At 42.3% G+C, this 15,132-nt stretch overlaps 1 protein-coding gene across 1 annotated transcript in view; it reads left to right on the top strand.

Annotated features, from left to right (window-relative positions):
* The window catches only part of LOC108578551, a 198,236-nt gene that overhangs the window by 13,950 nt on the left and 169,154 nt on the right, over positions 1–15,132 (top strand). Inside the window, exon 4 of the mRNA XM_017941910.1 lies at positions 6–3,021. Within this exon, the coding sequence (XP_017797399.1) occupies positions 6–3,021 (3,016 nt within the window). The remainder of the gene's footprint in view (positions 1–5; positions 3,022–15,132) is intronic.

The raw sequence follows: 15,132 nt of genomic DNA, 5'->3' as shown, positions 1-15,132 counted from the left end.
AGTAGTCGCGCGAAGAAACAATTGTCGCCGATAATAGAAGCCTCTCCGCACGTGGATCAACCGCCTTTCCACTTCGGAAAAATCGAGAAAGCGGAGAAAAGTAACGAGCGACCCGAGGCCAAGAAGTCGAAGCAGGAAGAAATCGATGTAGAGGAGGAGGTGACAGAGCGGACGGAAACGATAACTAGCAAGAAAGAGGTTAAGGAGACGGAAGTGAAGGTTGGAAAGCCGCCCGTATCGCCGAGAAGGGAGAACAAGGGCACCGTGAGGCGCATACCTATCGAACTAGAGTCAGACGATAAGAAAAGCAAGCAAGAAGGGGCAGAGAAGCGGGAGGTGAAGACCCGGACCCCTTCACCAGCAAAGGACACCGGGCTCGACGAAGTAGACAAGGTCGGTACAAGTAGCATGCTGCACAGCAGCCGATACGATCTCCAGCAACGAGCCAACAACGAAGAGTCGACGATACACAAGATGATTCACCGATTATCCAGCGATAGGTCGCCGCCGCCGCAGTTGACCAGGACTATGGTCTCGCCGGGGCCTGGATTCGGTCACAATAACAATCGACCCTTCTCCTACACTAGGCCGAACGAGTCTTGCAGCCCTCCGCCGCCACAGACGAACGTTATCTACGCTCAGGTGCAGACGGATAAGAAGAAAGCTCAAAGAAGTCACTCCGACAGCGACGAGGGACTTGGTTTGGAGAGGAAGGACTCCTCTCGCGAAAATAGTCCGGCTGAGAAGGAGTATCGCAGGGCAGACTACTCTTACAGCAGTGATCTACGACGCAACAACGAAATTAACACGTTCAAATCTAGATACGAAGAGGACAGGAAGAACGGCGGTCCGCATTTCACCAGTCACTATGCCGGAACGCAGGATTATGCTTCTAGAAACGCCGATGCGAAGAGGCGTCATGATTTTGACGAGATCGATAGACGTCTGTACGACAAGCCTGAGAAGTACACGTCCACGGTGTTCGTGGACACATCTGGCAGAGGCAGAGCTGATGGAACTGACGCCAGGCAAAGGGACAACAGCGAGTTTCGGCAGGCTCAGGGTGGGATATCGAATAAGACGTCCGAGTTGAGTGCTAGACGCGATCTTCTCGAGTCGAGGATTAAGTCTAGGCTACTGGCTGACGAGATGTTTGCCGCGAAGAATAGTGCAAACGTGCCTGTGAAGAAGTCCGAGCACGAGATCATAGACAAGCCAATTGTCCCCTCGCCAGTCACGCCTAATCGCGTCGCTTCTCCTAAGCGATACATGGACACGTACATCACCGAAACTCGTACCAACAGCAACGGAGAGAAGTACATCTTCGAGAAGGAGATCCACGAAGATAACGGCAAGGTTTACGGCTACGAGAAGAAGATTACAAACAAAATTCCAAACGACGGATACATCGATGCTAAACCTAGAGACGGTTACACCGTGGAAACTAGGACAGACAAGTACGGCGACAAGTATATCGTTGAAACTAGAACACACGAGGGGTACGCGGACGATTTTAAGCCGTTTCTCAGCGACAGGAGTAGAACCAGTCCCGACGATAGATACCAAGCGAACAGAAACTCGACCAGTCCTTACAAGCCCAATAATTTCCATCCCGAGGAGGCCACTGTCGCTCCGCACTTCAGGAGTGAATCTAGAGAAAACAATCTTCTGCCTTCGCCTATAATTGCCAAGAAATTCACGTCCACGGAGAGGAAATTCTCCAAGAGCGACGATTTCTTGGACCGAGATGTCAGACCTAGGGACGTGTACCTGCCCAAGAAGAAGAATTTCGAATCCATCAGAGGTATGAGTAAGTCTACCCAGCGTCTGGACGAAGTAGGAGAGAACGCCAGAGTGAGGGCCCTGCGGAGCGAGTATACAACCAGGTCACACGAGAACTTGACCAGCCACGCTGACTATGTGAACGCTAGGGACGTACGAAGACCTCTGGTAGAGAGTCCGACGATAAACGACCGAAAAGAAAGGTCGCCGTTCAACAAGAGACACCTGGACAGTCTTCGCGAGGGTCCAAACGACGACTACGACACAGATATATCCCAGATGACGAGTAGCCAATTGGAATCGAAGTATTACAAAGAGACACGCACCACTCAACGGTACACCAGCAGCAAGCACCCAGTTCACGACGATTACGACAGCTCTCCGCCGAGAATACGCACCGACCGCGGAGGATACAATTCGAGCAGATACGACTCTGACACCACGGCTAGAGATTCGATCCGTTGCGAGACCAGATACGACGAGACGTCAAGAACATTGAGAAAGGAGCACAGGAAGTTAGACGAGGATCCTAAGAAGCCTCTGAGAAGGTCGCGTAATAGATTAGATTATTTCGACGATTCCGACGCCAGGGAGAGCCCTCGCGTGAAGACCGCCGTTGGACGGTTAGAGCCTTTCGACGAGAGTCCAACCAGACCACCTAGAGCCTACCACGACGGTGGTAAATCGAGACACACCAGACAGGAGACCAGGACTCACACTGAACGTAGACATCGGGAGACTCGATTGAGCGACTCCGATAGGAAAGATCGTCTGGCTGATTCAGGGATCGAGAACGATTACAGGCGTGACTCTCAGGAGGTTGATAGAAGGGAGCAGATCGAGTCGGAGGACGAGGGTTTCGTCACGAGACAGTTCATTAAACACGAGAGAAGGCACACCGATAGAAATATGAATTTGACGCCGTCCGAGCAACGGAAGTACGACAAATATTCGAACGACATGTCAAAGTCGCCACCGGTGACCGCGAAGCCGCCATCGGGCGCTGATAAGAAGTACGAGAAGAAGGCGGTGAAGAAGAGTGGAACGATGAGCAAGGTGAAGCAGTTGTTCAGTAAGAAGGAGAAGAAGGCGAAGGAGGAGAAGAACAAGAAGAACGCGAGGAGCAGCAGCAGCGGCGCGCTCACCGATGACGAGGTGACAATCAGGTACAGGGAGTACCGTGGCGATCAGCTGAGGAGCGCGAAGAGCGCACGGGACCTGGGCAGCGACATCAATCAGGTAGGAATTTTTTCATATTTTTTTTCGTTGTTCAATTAGCTCGCTGAAACGGTTTCTTAGGCAATTTCGTCCTAGAATGGCCATTTTTAACCCTTTTAAGTCCGGAGGTGTTTTGAACTTGTCGCAGAATTCTTTCGAGGGTTAAAATAGTCTACTTTATACCTTGGATTGAGAGTTTACTCGTTTGGAATGCACAAAACTGTGAAAATCATGGATTTTTGGTATGGGGCTGAAGTTCCTCTCGGACTTAATTAAAGGGTTAAGGCTTCGATATTTAATGATCGAGGGAACTGTACTTGACTTAAGAGTGAAATTTGTAGGTTTTTATACAATTTTTGCTTTAATATAGGAAATCTTAGATACCACCAAAATTATCCATTACTTAAAAAATCTTAGAGTTCTTGTTGGGCTTTATTTATTTAGGATCGGAAATCTTGGAAGTTTCCTTCAGAAAATTTTGAATTCCTCGTACCATTTTATTTAGGAATGAAAATCACAGGATCTCTCTTTCATTTAGCTCTACATTTGAATCTAAGAGTCGAATAAATTATTTGCAAATAATCGAGCAACTATCGCAGACGGTAGAAAAATCCTTCGGGTACTTCCTTATTACTTAATTCTAATGCTAAAATTGACAAGTGTTAATTACCCCTGAAGCGAAACGGTGTCCGAGAGGGAAATATAACGTGTCGAGGATATACGTATGTATGTACATAGTAGCCGTTGCGGCTATCTTTATGTCTCGGTTTAAAGAACAGAAATCACCGTGCACGGGCCAAGATAGATAGCCTTGGACAGTCGTATAAAGTCTGGCTTTATAAGGTTCTTTTACAACCGCGATCTTCGCGCTTATCCGATCATCGTGGATCACCGGGAACGGTTCCTTACGATCGTTCGAACGCCACTTCCGCAATAACACGCTGAATGACCGCGGTGGTCAGAGTCGTATCTCTGGCGCACCTTTAATTTTAACGACATCAGGCGTTTAAACGCCGCATTCTTCTAACAGTGCATGCACGTGGATAATTAACAAAGTTTCTAAAACGTTCAACAACACGTGTTTTGCACGCTATTTTCTAACCGTCTCTTTATGGTGCTCGTGTCTCTTAAGTCGTATAAGGGGTAGTGAGATTATAGTCATTAAAGAGGGTGAAGTACCTTGACGACACTTTGATGGCGGCGTTGATTGATAAGAATGTTATTTCGTGTCGTTTCGATGAAAATTGTTGAAATAAATTAGCGTTTAGCGTAGCGAATCAATCATGTTCTTTTAACGCGAGGAAAATTTCAATTAACGTCTCTGCTTAGATTAGCTATTTGATCGCTTAGTCTTTTGTACGAGAGAAGATGATTGTTCAATTTGTGAAATTTGAAGGTTGTAAAATTCTGTAATTTTGCACAGCAGGGAAAATTATACATTTTAAAAATTGACCAAAAGCTACTAAAATTAATAAATTAGTACTCAAACCTCTAATTAAAAAACCTGAAAAATTCAAATATTTATAATTGTTCAATTTTTGAAATCTGAGACCTGCGAAGAGAAATATAAAATTCTGTAACTTCAATTTTTTTAAACCAAAAAGTAAACCTAGTTAAGAAATTAAACTCAAAAAAAAAAACCGATACGAAATTTCACTGCAAAAATTGCCCAAAAGTTCCTAAAACCGTTAAACCAGCACTCAAATCTCCAATTACCCATCCACTTCACGCAAGTACGCGAAAATTCAAGTGTATCTCCCAAGATATTCATTAGAAGGTCTAAAACCGTACGTTATCAATTATCACTTACACTTCAACTCTATTGACATCCCCGTAGCACGAAACAATCCACCTTAATCACCCGCTACATGCCTATCAATTACGAAGCAATTCCATTCACTTCCTTAGCTACGATTCACTTGGCGCACAGCGTGACTTCCCCGCGTACTTGCTTACATTTCCCACTCTTGGTGTGCGTTTCATCGCGTTGGGGAACGCGATGGCAGAGGCGTTGTTCCAAGTAAACGCGCGAGAGACCCTTAGAAACCGGAAGCAGCCGATAATTGGGATCTCATACCGTTCCCGAGCACACGCTTGCGTCACGCCTAACTGTACACCGTACGGTGGAGGGTATCCGCACCGGTGGATGGCTATTCACCAGGATCGCGCTCCCGCCCACGCTATAGAAACGTTTTTCGGACCGTTTGTCGTCGCGTGTGTGGAAACCGCCGTGTCGGCAACCTTCACTCGGTTTTCGTCGTTTGCTAGAACGGTTCGTTGAACACGCCCAACTAAATAGTTCATATTTATGGGGGTAATTAGATCGCAAGAGTATGTTCCTTGAACTGTTACGAACATTTTCTGTGGAAGCAGATTTATGATCTATGTTAACCGTTTAGAATTTGCAAATTTCTGTTTTTTTTTTTTTTTTTTTTTTTTGTTTAAATTGCCTGAAATAGAGACAAAGGTGAGTTGGTGAGATGTGATTTTTTTAATTCACGATTTTACGTGTTTATGGATTTGAATGCTAGGTGATTTATTGTACTTGTGTTTGGTTGTGTTTCGATTCTTGCATTTTTGTGAAATCTCGAACGTCAACTTGGTGGTTTTAGAATGTATTTTTAATATCTAGAGCAGGCGTGTCCAACCTGCGGCCTTGAACAGCACAATATCGTAAACTTTTAACATTATTATGTGATTTTTAGCGATACTTTTCACGGCTCAATTGCATTCTAACAAAGAATATTAAAAAATAAAGGAGGTTTTGTTACTTATGTACAATTAACTGTATTATATATTTCGTATAGTCCAGGCAAATCGAAAGGTTGGACACCCATGATCTAGAGCTTCAAAAAAACAAATGGAATATTTCAAAATTCTTTCAGTAGATCTTCTGAAATTTTCGAAAGCGATGTTATTTAAATCGTATTATAATTTATATTTGTATTATTTCGTGTAGTACCAGAGACAAAAAATGTAAAATATTAGAGATAAAATTGCTGAATTCTGATTGTAAGATCAGCGATAAGTAGAATATGCGTTTTATAGTCAGAGAGACATTTTTTCCCGTTGCATTAAACCCGAGATAAAGCAAATTGAATAATTAATACATCTAAATAATAAACGTTCTTTCTCCTCCTTTCCAATAATTTTATTCTCATTTGTCAATAATTTTTCATTTAGCTAACAGAAGTTAGTAATTCCATCCACAATTAATTCTTCCTCCTCCTTTCTAATAATTTTACCTTCACCATTTCCTTCAATTAATAATTTTTAATTTAACCAACAAAAGTCGCTATTCGATTTACAATTGAATTAATTGATTTTTTAGTAGTAGTAGTAGTATTGCTTTACTCAGCCTTACAGCCGAGAATTGGACTTGGTTTACATATCCTACGTTTACAAATCTATCTTATCCACTCATACGGTTCATTCATTCCCTCTCTCTCTCTCTCTGTCTCACTCATTCCTGTTCTGTCCTACTCTATTCTCACCCTAACCATTGCACCCTTTCCTATTCCCCTCCCTTTTATTAAACTTTCGTTAAATTTGTACTCTCTTTTCTCTCTTTAACTGACTTTTTAGTAAAGACATTGCGTAACTGTTACTTCGTCTAAAATAAGGGAAACTATCAAGAATCGAGGAAGAAAATAGGCAGAAAATTAGTTCGTTCAAATTCTAATCGTCGCTTAATAAACGAAGTTTCTTAATCGAACTAACTGTCAACGCAGCTTCCCGAACTTCTTGTCGGTTGGAAGCTCGGGTTGGCGTTGGTAATTATTGCACGTGTATCTGCCAACTACTTATTGTCGCGATGGTGATCGCGCTTTATTTGTGATGTCGATTGTTGCGAACTGGACCGCACTGGTGTATCAAGAATGTCGAGTATTGCGTGTTAGAGCGCTCAAAGTGGTGTCGATTGTGTCTAAGTATATTATGGTGTCGAGTGGTGTCTAAGTATATTATTGTAGAATCTGCCCGAATGTCGTGAACTGGCTGTATATATCTCTATTCGTCAAAATGGGGAGTTTACCTTGTTGGCAAATCATGGGCCTTTCACCCCCTAGAGCCGCTCTCCTAGGCCCTCGTGCACTCCTCCGTGGTCCGCAGAGTAGGGCGGTGGCAGAGAGGGAGAGACGGTCCCAAACGGGGGTGTCAGCCCCGCGTGGCGATTTTGTCGAAACGTTGACTTTGCGGGTTTATGGCATGTTTACCGTTACTGAGCGCGCAGAGGCAAGTACCGGCTCACCATGTGGCCCGCAGAAGTGGAGAATTTCCGCGGCCATCGGGTAATAAGCCGGATTTGCCCTCTGGCTTGAATAGGCTATTGTTATCAAAAAACTTGTGGAAAAGCTTCTGAAAAGTAACGTCGCTTGGAATCCGTGCCATAAACTCCTGTTGGTTAAACACTAACATTCAGCGATATGTAATTCTGGAACGCAGAGAAACCTAGCAACGTCGAGTCCCTTCTTCTTCGATATTGAAACGGTCTAAGAGCCGCTAATTACGTGTTACGCGTAGCACCAACCTGTTCTCAGCTAAATACATTGCGTCACGAGATCGCTTGGAGGAGAGAGACTGTATCGGAAATGTACATACATAGAGGAGCTTAACTTCTATATAAAATACACATTATTCGATCAATTCCGTAATAGCGAAACACGTGAATGATATTTCCAACGTTACGGTGTATAATTATTACGCTATCGAGCTATTTACGACTTGGCTACGAGCCACCTGATGAAACCTTATTACAACTGCATACGCGCGGCCTAATATCGCGTAACATTTATACTACTCAATCTGTTAATTGATACTGAAACATCTATTAGCTGTTTACAACGTTACGATACTTAATTCAAATGAGATTTTCTTGGCTGGTATCGTAAGATCGCGGATTGCGTAATCGTGATGAATTGTGAAATTTTCATTTCAACTGCATATTTCACCTGATGTCTGTAACATAAATATCAATTACATTTGTAATATTATAATGTGAAATTTGGTTATGATCGTACCTGTTTTCAATGAAATTGAATTCATTTGTAAACACTTGGAACACAAAAGTATTCGAAATGTAATTGGAGTAAAATTCTATCGATTATATTGTGAAATTTATTGGCTAAATTGAATTTATTTGTAAATATTTGGAACACGAAAGTATTCGAAATATAATTCGAATGAAACTTGACCAATTATATTTTCGGTATTATAATATAAAATTTCGTTACGACCATACTTCTCTTCGACTAAACCGAACTATTTTCAAACACTTGGGACACAATAGTACAAAATATAATTCGACTAAAATTTGACAAATCACATTGGCAATATCGTAATACAAAATTTCGTTACGATTGAGCTGGGTGAGGAACGCCGTTGCATTGTTTTCACCTCAATTTATTAAGACCAATTGTTTTATTCCTTATTAAACTGAACTGAGGTTTTTATATTGGTAGGACAGGGAGACAGGAGTAGAGACGGATAAAGATAGAAGTAGAGAAAGTGGTGGAAACGGAAAATTTGTGGAAAGCTTCCGACATATTTTTCGATATGACAGAAAATTCGAAATTTTTCACAACAACGATAGTGGAAGATTTTTTATTTAAAGAAAGAATTTTCATTAATTTAATAGCACAGTCTTATAAGGCCTAAAAAGCCATTTAATTTTAATTATAAACATTTTTTTATATCTACTATAGTTTTAAAGATATACAGGGAAATATGGTAACACTTGTCTTCATTCAAGGGCTGTTTTCACCCCGAAGAACCGAAATTGGGCCGATAAAAAAATTGCCCGATACTTCTCTCGAGGTCCCTTACAAACCCACAAAGTTTCAAAAATCTCGGACATTTCGGGTTACCGAAGTTCCCTTGTTAGTTTCGCTAAAATTCAATTATTCACAAACACCTGTAGCACAAAAGTATTCGAAACTCCGTTAACACTCCGTAACTATTACTCAGTTCCGTTCGTTAACACGAAAAGACGTATAAATTGCTGAAGGAACGTTGGCACATCCAGTTTGATCAAGATTCCACCGACTATTTACAACGTATCCGTACGCAGCTGGATAAAGTCGTATAACGAAAGTTTGAAGCTAGTACACGGTTACGAGCTTCAGATCGTAACGGAGCTTTCTCGTTGTCCAACCGTGGCCAGTCTGCTGCTTGCTGCTGCTACATACGAAGAATAATGATACAGCGCTGAAACGATCATCGACGTAAAAGTCCGGTTGCATTCTCTAGGAAAGTGTGCCTGCTGCCCGGAGATTTATCGGACGTAACATTTAACCCATATGATAAATAATTCCCCGTTTATGACCATGCCGGGAACATCCGTCTTCTAGATGGAAGTTTGTCCTTCTTGTTGCACTACGATCTCTCCCGTTAGCCGAGGATGAAGGTTCATCAAGGTCGTATACCCTGACATATAGGTGGGATGAGTTACCATAAGTTGACAGCCGGAATAACTCCTCGCGCTGCAAGATTATTTCGCATTTGTTATTTCCTATTCAGGAAATTACGCTTGCACGACCTCTCTCTCTCGTTTCCTACGCCGGATCATCTGTTATACGGAATATCTTGAATATTTAGACATAATCGTTTTTTCTCTCTTGCGATTTTCACTGTTACTGTTCGGTAACATTCAGGCGAGCCAAGTATCAGGACCTTTTTCTAATTTTCTACGCTGGGTAATTTGTTATACCGAGTAATTGGAATATTTAGACGTAATCGTACTTTCCTCTTTCGATTTTTACCGTTGTCATTCGCTAACTTTCAGTAGAACAAAGTATCACGACTTTTCTGTCAGTTTCTACGCTGGGTAATTTGTTGTAGAAAATATTTGGAATATTTAGACGTAATCATTTTTCTACCTTTCGATTGTTACGGTTGTTATTTGCTAATTTTCAGACGAAAAGTGTGCTACGGCTGTAGCGCCGCCATTTTGCAAAGAAATTAAATGAAAAAATTCAGTTTTACTCTTTAACCCCTTAACTTGCACGCTCGAGTTAATTCGAGCGCGCTAAACAGGCCAAACTGTGCACACTCGAGATAATTCGAGCGGCGTTGTATTTGATGCTGCTATAATTTTTCACACTCGAATATATTCGAGAATTGAAAATAACAATGTGAAAGCTAAGAAAAAGAATCGTGTTATTGATATTTATCATTTACATAGGATTGTAAGCTATAATACTTATTTATTCGAAAATAAAATATAGCCTTTTTCCATGGAACAAAAGCGCAGTATATCGAAATTGTCCACTAAAAGAAAAGTTGAATCAGGAGTGATAACAAATGGAAACCTTTGAGGATGTCGATGTTCTAAAGTTTGTTTTTTTTACATTAAAAAAATTGATTTTTTTTGGCCGGTTTTTTTCAAAAAAACTGTGCGTTAAGGGGTTAAGGGCGATATAACGAAGCCCTTGTGGAAAATTTTCGATTGAGTCAGTTGTTTTCTTTAAAAAAAATGCCAAAGTTAGGTATCATTTTGAGGCCTCGGGGATGCATCAGTTCTAATTTTTACCATTATTGTTTGCTAATTTTCACAGGAACAAAATATTCCGGCTGTAACGCCGCCATTTTGCAAAGAAATTAAACGAAGAAATTCTTTTATATTCTTCAAGGGTGATATAATAAAGCCAGTATGAAAATTTTTCGATGGAGTCATTTATTTTCTTTAAAAAAAATGCCAAAGTTAGGTATCATCATTTTCAGGTCTCAGAGGTAGGTTAACCCTTTAAGTGCGACAGTTGTACGATGAAAGTGAGGAAACTAAGCAAGACAATTAAAGAAGTATAATTAAAAAATTTTCATTTCAAAACGTTCCTTTATAACAATTCTTTCCACAAAGTCAACCAACATCCGATCAGCTTCGATCACTCTAATTCGACGTCTGTCAGAATGTCTTCTGTGAAAGCTTCAGCGATCGAAGCAATCACTTGCCCATAAAACTCGTCGGTCGAACTATCCAATCGCCGACAGAGTAGTGTCGTTTAACTTCGGAAAACTTATTTCCACACACACGTCGAAAGGGTCTGCACACGGAGAGTTGAGCGTAAGGGTTCACGAACAGATCGCGTTTTCCTTGAATATTTCGCAAACCAGGATACGTATCGACGTGTGTTTCTCGGCCGAAAAGATTAATGGACGCCGCATGAACGGCCATGCACGAGTCGAGGTCGAAAAAACGCGAGAAGGTAACAATGGTAATGCTGTGAAAGACTCTGGTAAAATCTATTTGCATGGTCCCACGCTGGAAACGAACGAGAAGACTGTTGCGCAAACGCTTGTTCTGTCGTGGAAGGTTCCGTGATTGGAACAGGTGGTTTCAGCCAGCGAATCAAAGGCACAGCTGAATTTCCAACAGGTCCAACACGTACCCTGCGGAGCAATTAATGGTCCTGTTTCAACGAGTCGACCAAGCCTACCTTGAGATTTTTATCTCTTTAAATGACCGCGTAAATGTGTTTTTCGTGTCCACCGTAATCTAGTCTCTGGGTCTCGTTACGTCTTTTATTAGGTGAACGTTGAACGTTTCTGTCGGTTTCTGCCTTATCTACGAATACCTTTCGTTTAATCGGCGAATTGTGACGAACAGGAACTTGGAACAATTACAGATGCTCTACTTTAATGATAAATAAAGAAAAATAAAAACGACGTTGTTCTGGTTGTGAGAAAAGTTTAATCGCGTCCGTTAGAATGCAGTAAAACTGAAGGTAACTATAGAGAAAACAAAATTAGGCGAGAATGATTTTCACTGTGTCGAATTCAACCCAAAACTTCGAATTTGGTGAACGAGATTGAAATTTCACGGACTCGAACGATACGAATTGAAACGAATCGAATTTGCGTCGCACGTTTGCATCGCGCGATGAAATTTACGAGCGGTAAAGTATGTCACCTGTTCTCGTAGGAATGAAAAAGGAAGAGTAACAGAGCGATTCGAGCCTGTAAAAATAATTGTCAGGTGTGTGCAGTGAAGAAGCTGTAAATAAAAGGATTTTTCAACGATGAGATCACCGTTCCTTGATTTATCACCTGCACCGGTTGCACGGAATTATTGCAAATTTTCCTCCGTCACGGTTCATTCGTAAAATCAGGTGCTACCGATAGGCAGATGCCAGACGCCGACAAAACTTGCTCACTCGGCCCAATGTTATGTACTGTGTAATCAGCTCACGGTTATAATTCGATCGCGTAACGGTTAATTACAGCGATTATCGTCTCCGGGGAGAGAGATTTTATGAAACGATCGGTGGAAAACAGTTTGCGGAAAGTCCGTTTCCCGAAGGCGATAACGACTCCCACCGAGTGTCGATAACAGCCTGGAAGCGATGAAGCGAGTTTATGCGGCCCCCGCTCGTAAACTGAATTTGGTTTTACGAGGGAATTAACGACTGGATTGCACGATTAACAGCGGCATCTTATTAATCGTACGACGGGGGAATTTCTGTTGGATCTTTTTACGTCTCGCGCGCAACGGGCATAGCGTAAACTGGTTAATCGCCTGTGCTTTGGATTAGAAACGGTGGACTTTTCTTCTTTCACTTTCGAAGTGGCGTTACCAGGATCAGCGGAATTGATAAAGGGAAACATGTTAAGTAATAAGCTGTTTCGTTTTCTTATCTCTGGTCTTTCCGACCAGATACGGGAGATTTCAACGCCTGGTGGAATTTAGTCGTATTAGGTAGTAAAACGTAATTGTTTTTATATAGTGGGTATGCTAATATACAGGTATGTCAGCGATAGACATTTTTTCCAGGTATTCACATTTCTAGATTCCTAAGTTGTTTTAGCTTCCACTTTTCTGAACTCTTCTTTCTCAAATTTTCGATAAGTTTCTTCAAATAAAGGCGTTTTAAATTTCTGAGATCGTAAATTTCCAAGCTCTACATTTCTAAATTCTTGTTTCCTATTTTTCCAAATTTCCAAATATCCAGTGTTTCTCTCCTACATTCAAATATCGAAATAAATTCGAATATTCTCTGCACTCGAAATTTCTCGAATCTCCCAAACTCCAAACTTCGCAAGTTTCTTCAATTAATACCACTTTCTAAATTTGTAATTTTTAGGTTTCGGTGTTCTAAATTTCTGAGATGGTAAATTTTCAAGCTCCACATTTCTAAATGCTTGTTTCGTATTTTTCCAAATTCCCAAATATCCAACGTGTCTCTCCTACATTCAAATATCGAAATAAATTCGAATATTCTCTACACTCGAATTTTCTCGAATCTCCCAAACTTCACGGTGCACGCACCACGTCCGTAAAGTATAAAAATCCCATAGCCAGCAATCACAGGGGACCCCGTGAAGCCGGTGGTCCCACTGCAAGATTCTCTCTCCTCGTAGTAGCGGGAATACCCCAGCAGGTGACTGCGTATCGCGCGCGCGACGAATTGATCAAGTAGTGCTTAAGTTTAATGCGCCTGCGCGAGCGCGAGCGAGCGAGCGTTGGAAACGCGTGCTGCCTTGCAGCGGGACACCTACGCATGCGCACGCGCGACCGCCAATAATATCTCGGCCGATCCACGCCCAGGTGCAAAACATTCGCGTTGTCTGTGATTAAGATTGTGCGTTTGTATTTGGTATTCGTAACGTGTTTTCGCGATATTTCACCTACAGCGTGTGTGTGTGCACGATGAAGAAAGAGAGGACGAGGAAAGGGAATCGTGGCAAAAAAGGCCCATTAACTTCCTCGTAACTCGGCAGGCGAGGTGAGGCGTCCTGTGGCTCACTCGCCTCGCCTTACCGCGCTAATTAACAATAAATAGCTGTAGAATGAAAGGAGAGCCCTTTGTTTTCTTCGCCCAGGAGTTGCTTCATCGAACTTTTCCGTTGGATAGAGTAACTTGTTGTGTCGTAGCGGATTATGAGGTTCTAGGTATAGTGTGTGAATGTGTGAACGTAGCGTTTGGAATATGGGTGTATGTAATGAAGGATAAAAGGCCAGAGGTAGGTTTTGCGTGAATTACTATCATAATAGTTTTGGATGATTATAGCAGATGCGAAGTACTCATGTTACGTGTTTATTACAGTATTATTATCTATGTGACATCACTAGCCCGCAATTTTGTCCTCGAGTCTGTCCGCGACTTTGTCCTCAGCTTTGCCCGCGACTATCCTCCGCATTGCCCGCGGGCATCGGCGGGCGCCCTTGCCCACCTGAAGGCCCACTGAACGGCCATCTATGTGACATCACTAGCCCGCGATTTTGGCCTCAACTCTGTCCGTGAGTTTGTCCTCTGCTTCGCCCGCGACTGTCCTCCGCATTGCCCGCGGGCATCGGCGGGCGCCCTTGCCCGCCTGAAGGCTCGCTGAACGACCCTGGCTATACCAATGATTATTTTTCGACAAAGACGACCTTAACGAAAGTTCCACAATATAAAATGTACTATTTATTAATACTTTCATCGAACACATACTATTTACATTAAAACTTAATTTTGCGCTAATGCATCTCTGTGAATATACCCACTATCAAATGACATAATACAAAAGTACATAAAGAATGAATACAGTTTATCCCAGAATGGTAGGAGAGTAAAATACTTGCACGCAGTTGGATATTCCAGAAATAGATGTTCCAGTTGATCTCAGACTACTACCCACACTCTCGATTCCGTGCACGAGAAGACGGAACGCGTTAATTGTTCCTTCTCGAGGAAAAAAAAACAGCACGAACGCGGGAAGGCTACCGGGAATCCGAGCTCGAGGCAGGCGAGCAGGCGAAATCACTGAACGGTGGTGACCCGCTGGCACGGACATTCCGCGGCGAGCAGATTCCATGAAAAGTCAGGCTCGAGAGTGCGGCCAGCATCCGCGCGCGTGCATGCATATGCAGGGTGTGTCTAATGCGCCGCGACTATTCCACGTAGCGAGATGCCTGGCTGAAAAATTATCGCCACCGACCGATCGCAACAATTCTCTCCGATGTACACTACTGACAAAAAGTTTTCCCCCAACTTTTCAACGCTCGTTTCTTGCGACGCGACGAATGCATGAAATAATTCGTCATGAGGAAGGATTCCTAATTTTTTATTACATATAAAATACATCACACGAAGTATCTCGTTCAAATTTTCGTATATATTATAGTATAATAAAATGATCAGTTGACAGATCTATTAA

The sequence above is a fragment of the Habropoda laboriosa genome, unplaced genomic scaffold (assembly GCF_001263275.1).
Source record: "Habropoda laboriosa isolate 0110345459 unplaced genomic scaffold, ASM126327v1 scaffold41, whole genome shotgun sequence".
NCBI classification, from domain to species: Eukaryota; Metazoa; Arthropoda; class Insecta; order Hymenoptera; family Apidae; genus Habropoda; species Habropoda laboriosa.
The sequence above is the reverse complement of the archived record's forward strand: the minus strand, read 5'-3'. Positions and strand labels throughout refer to the sequence as shown.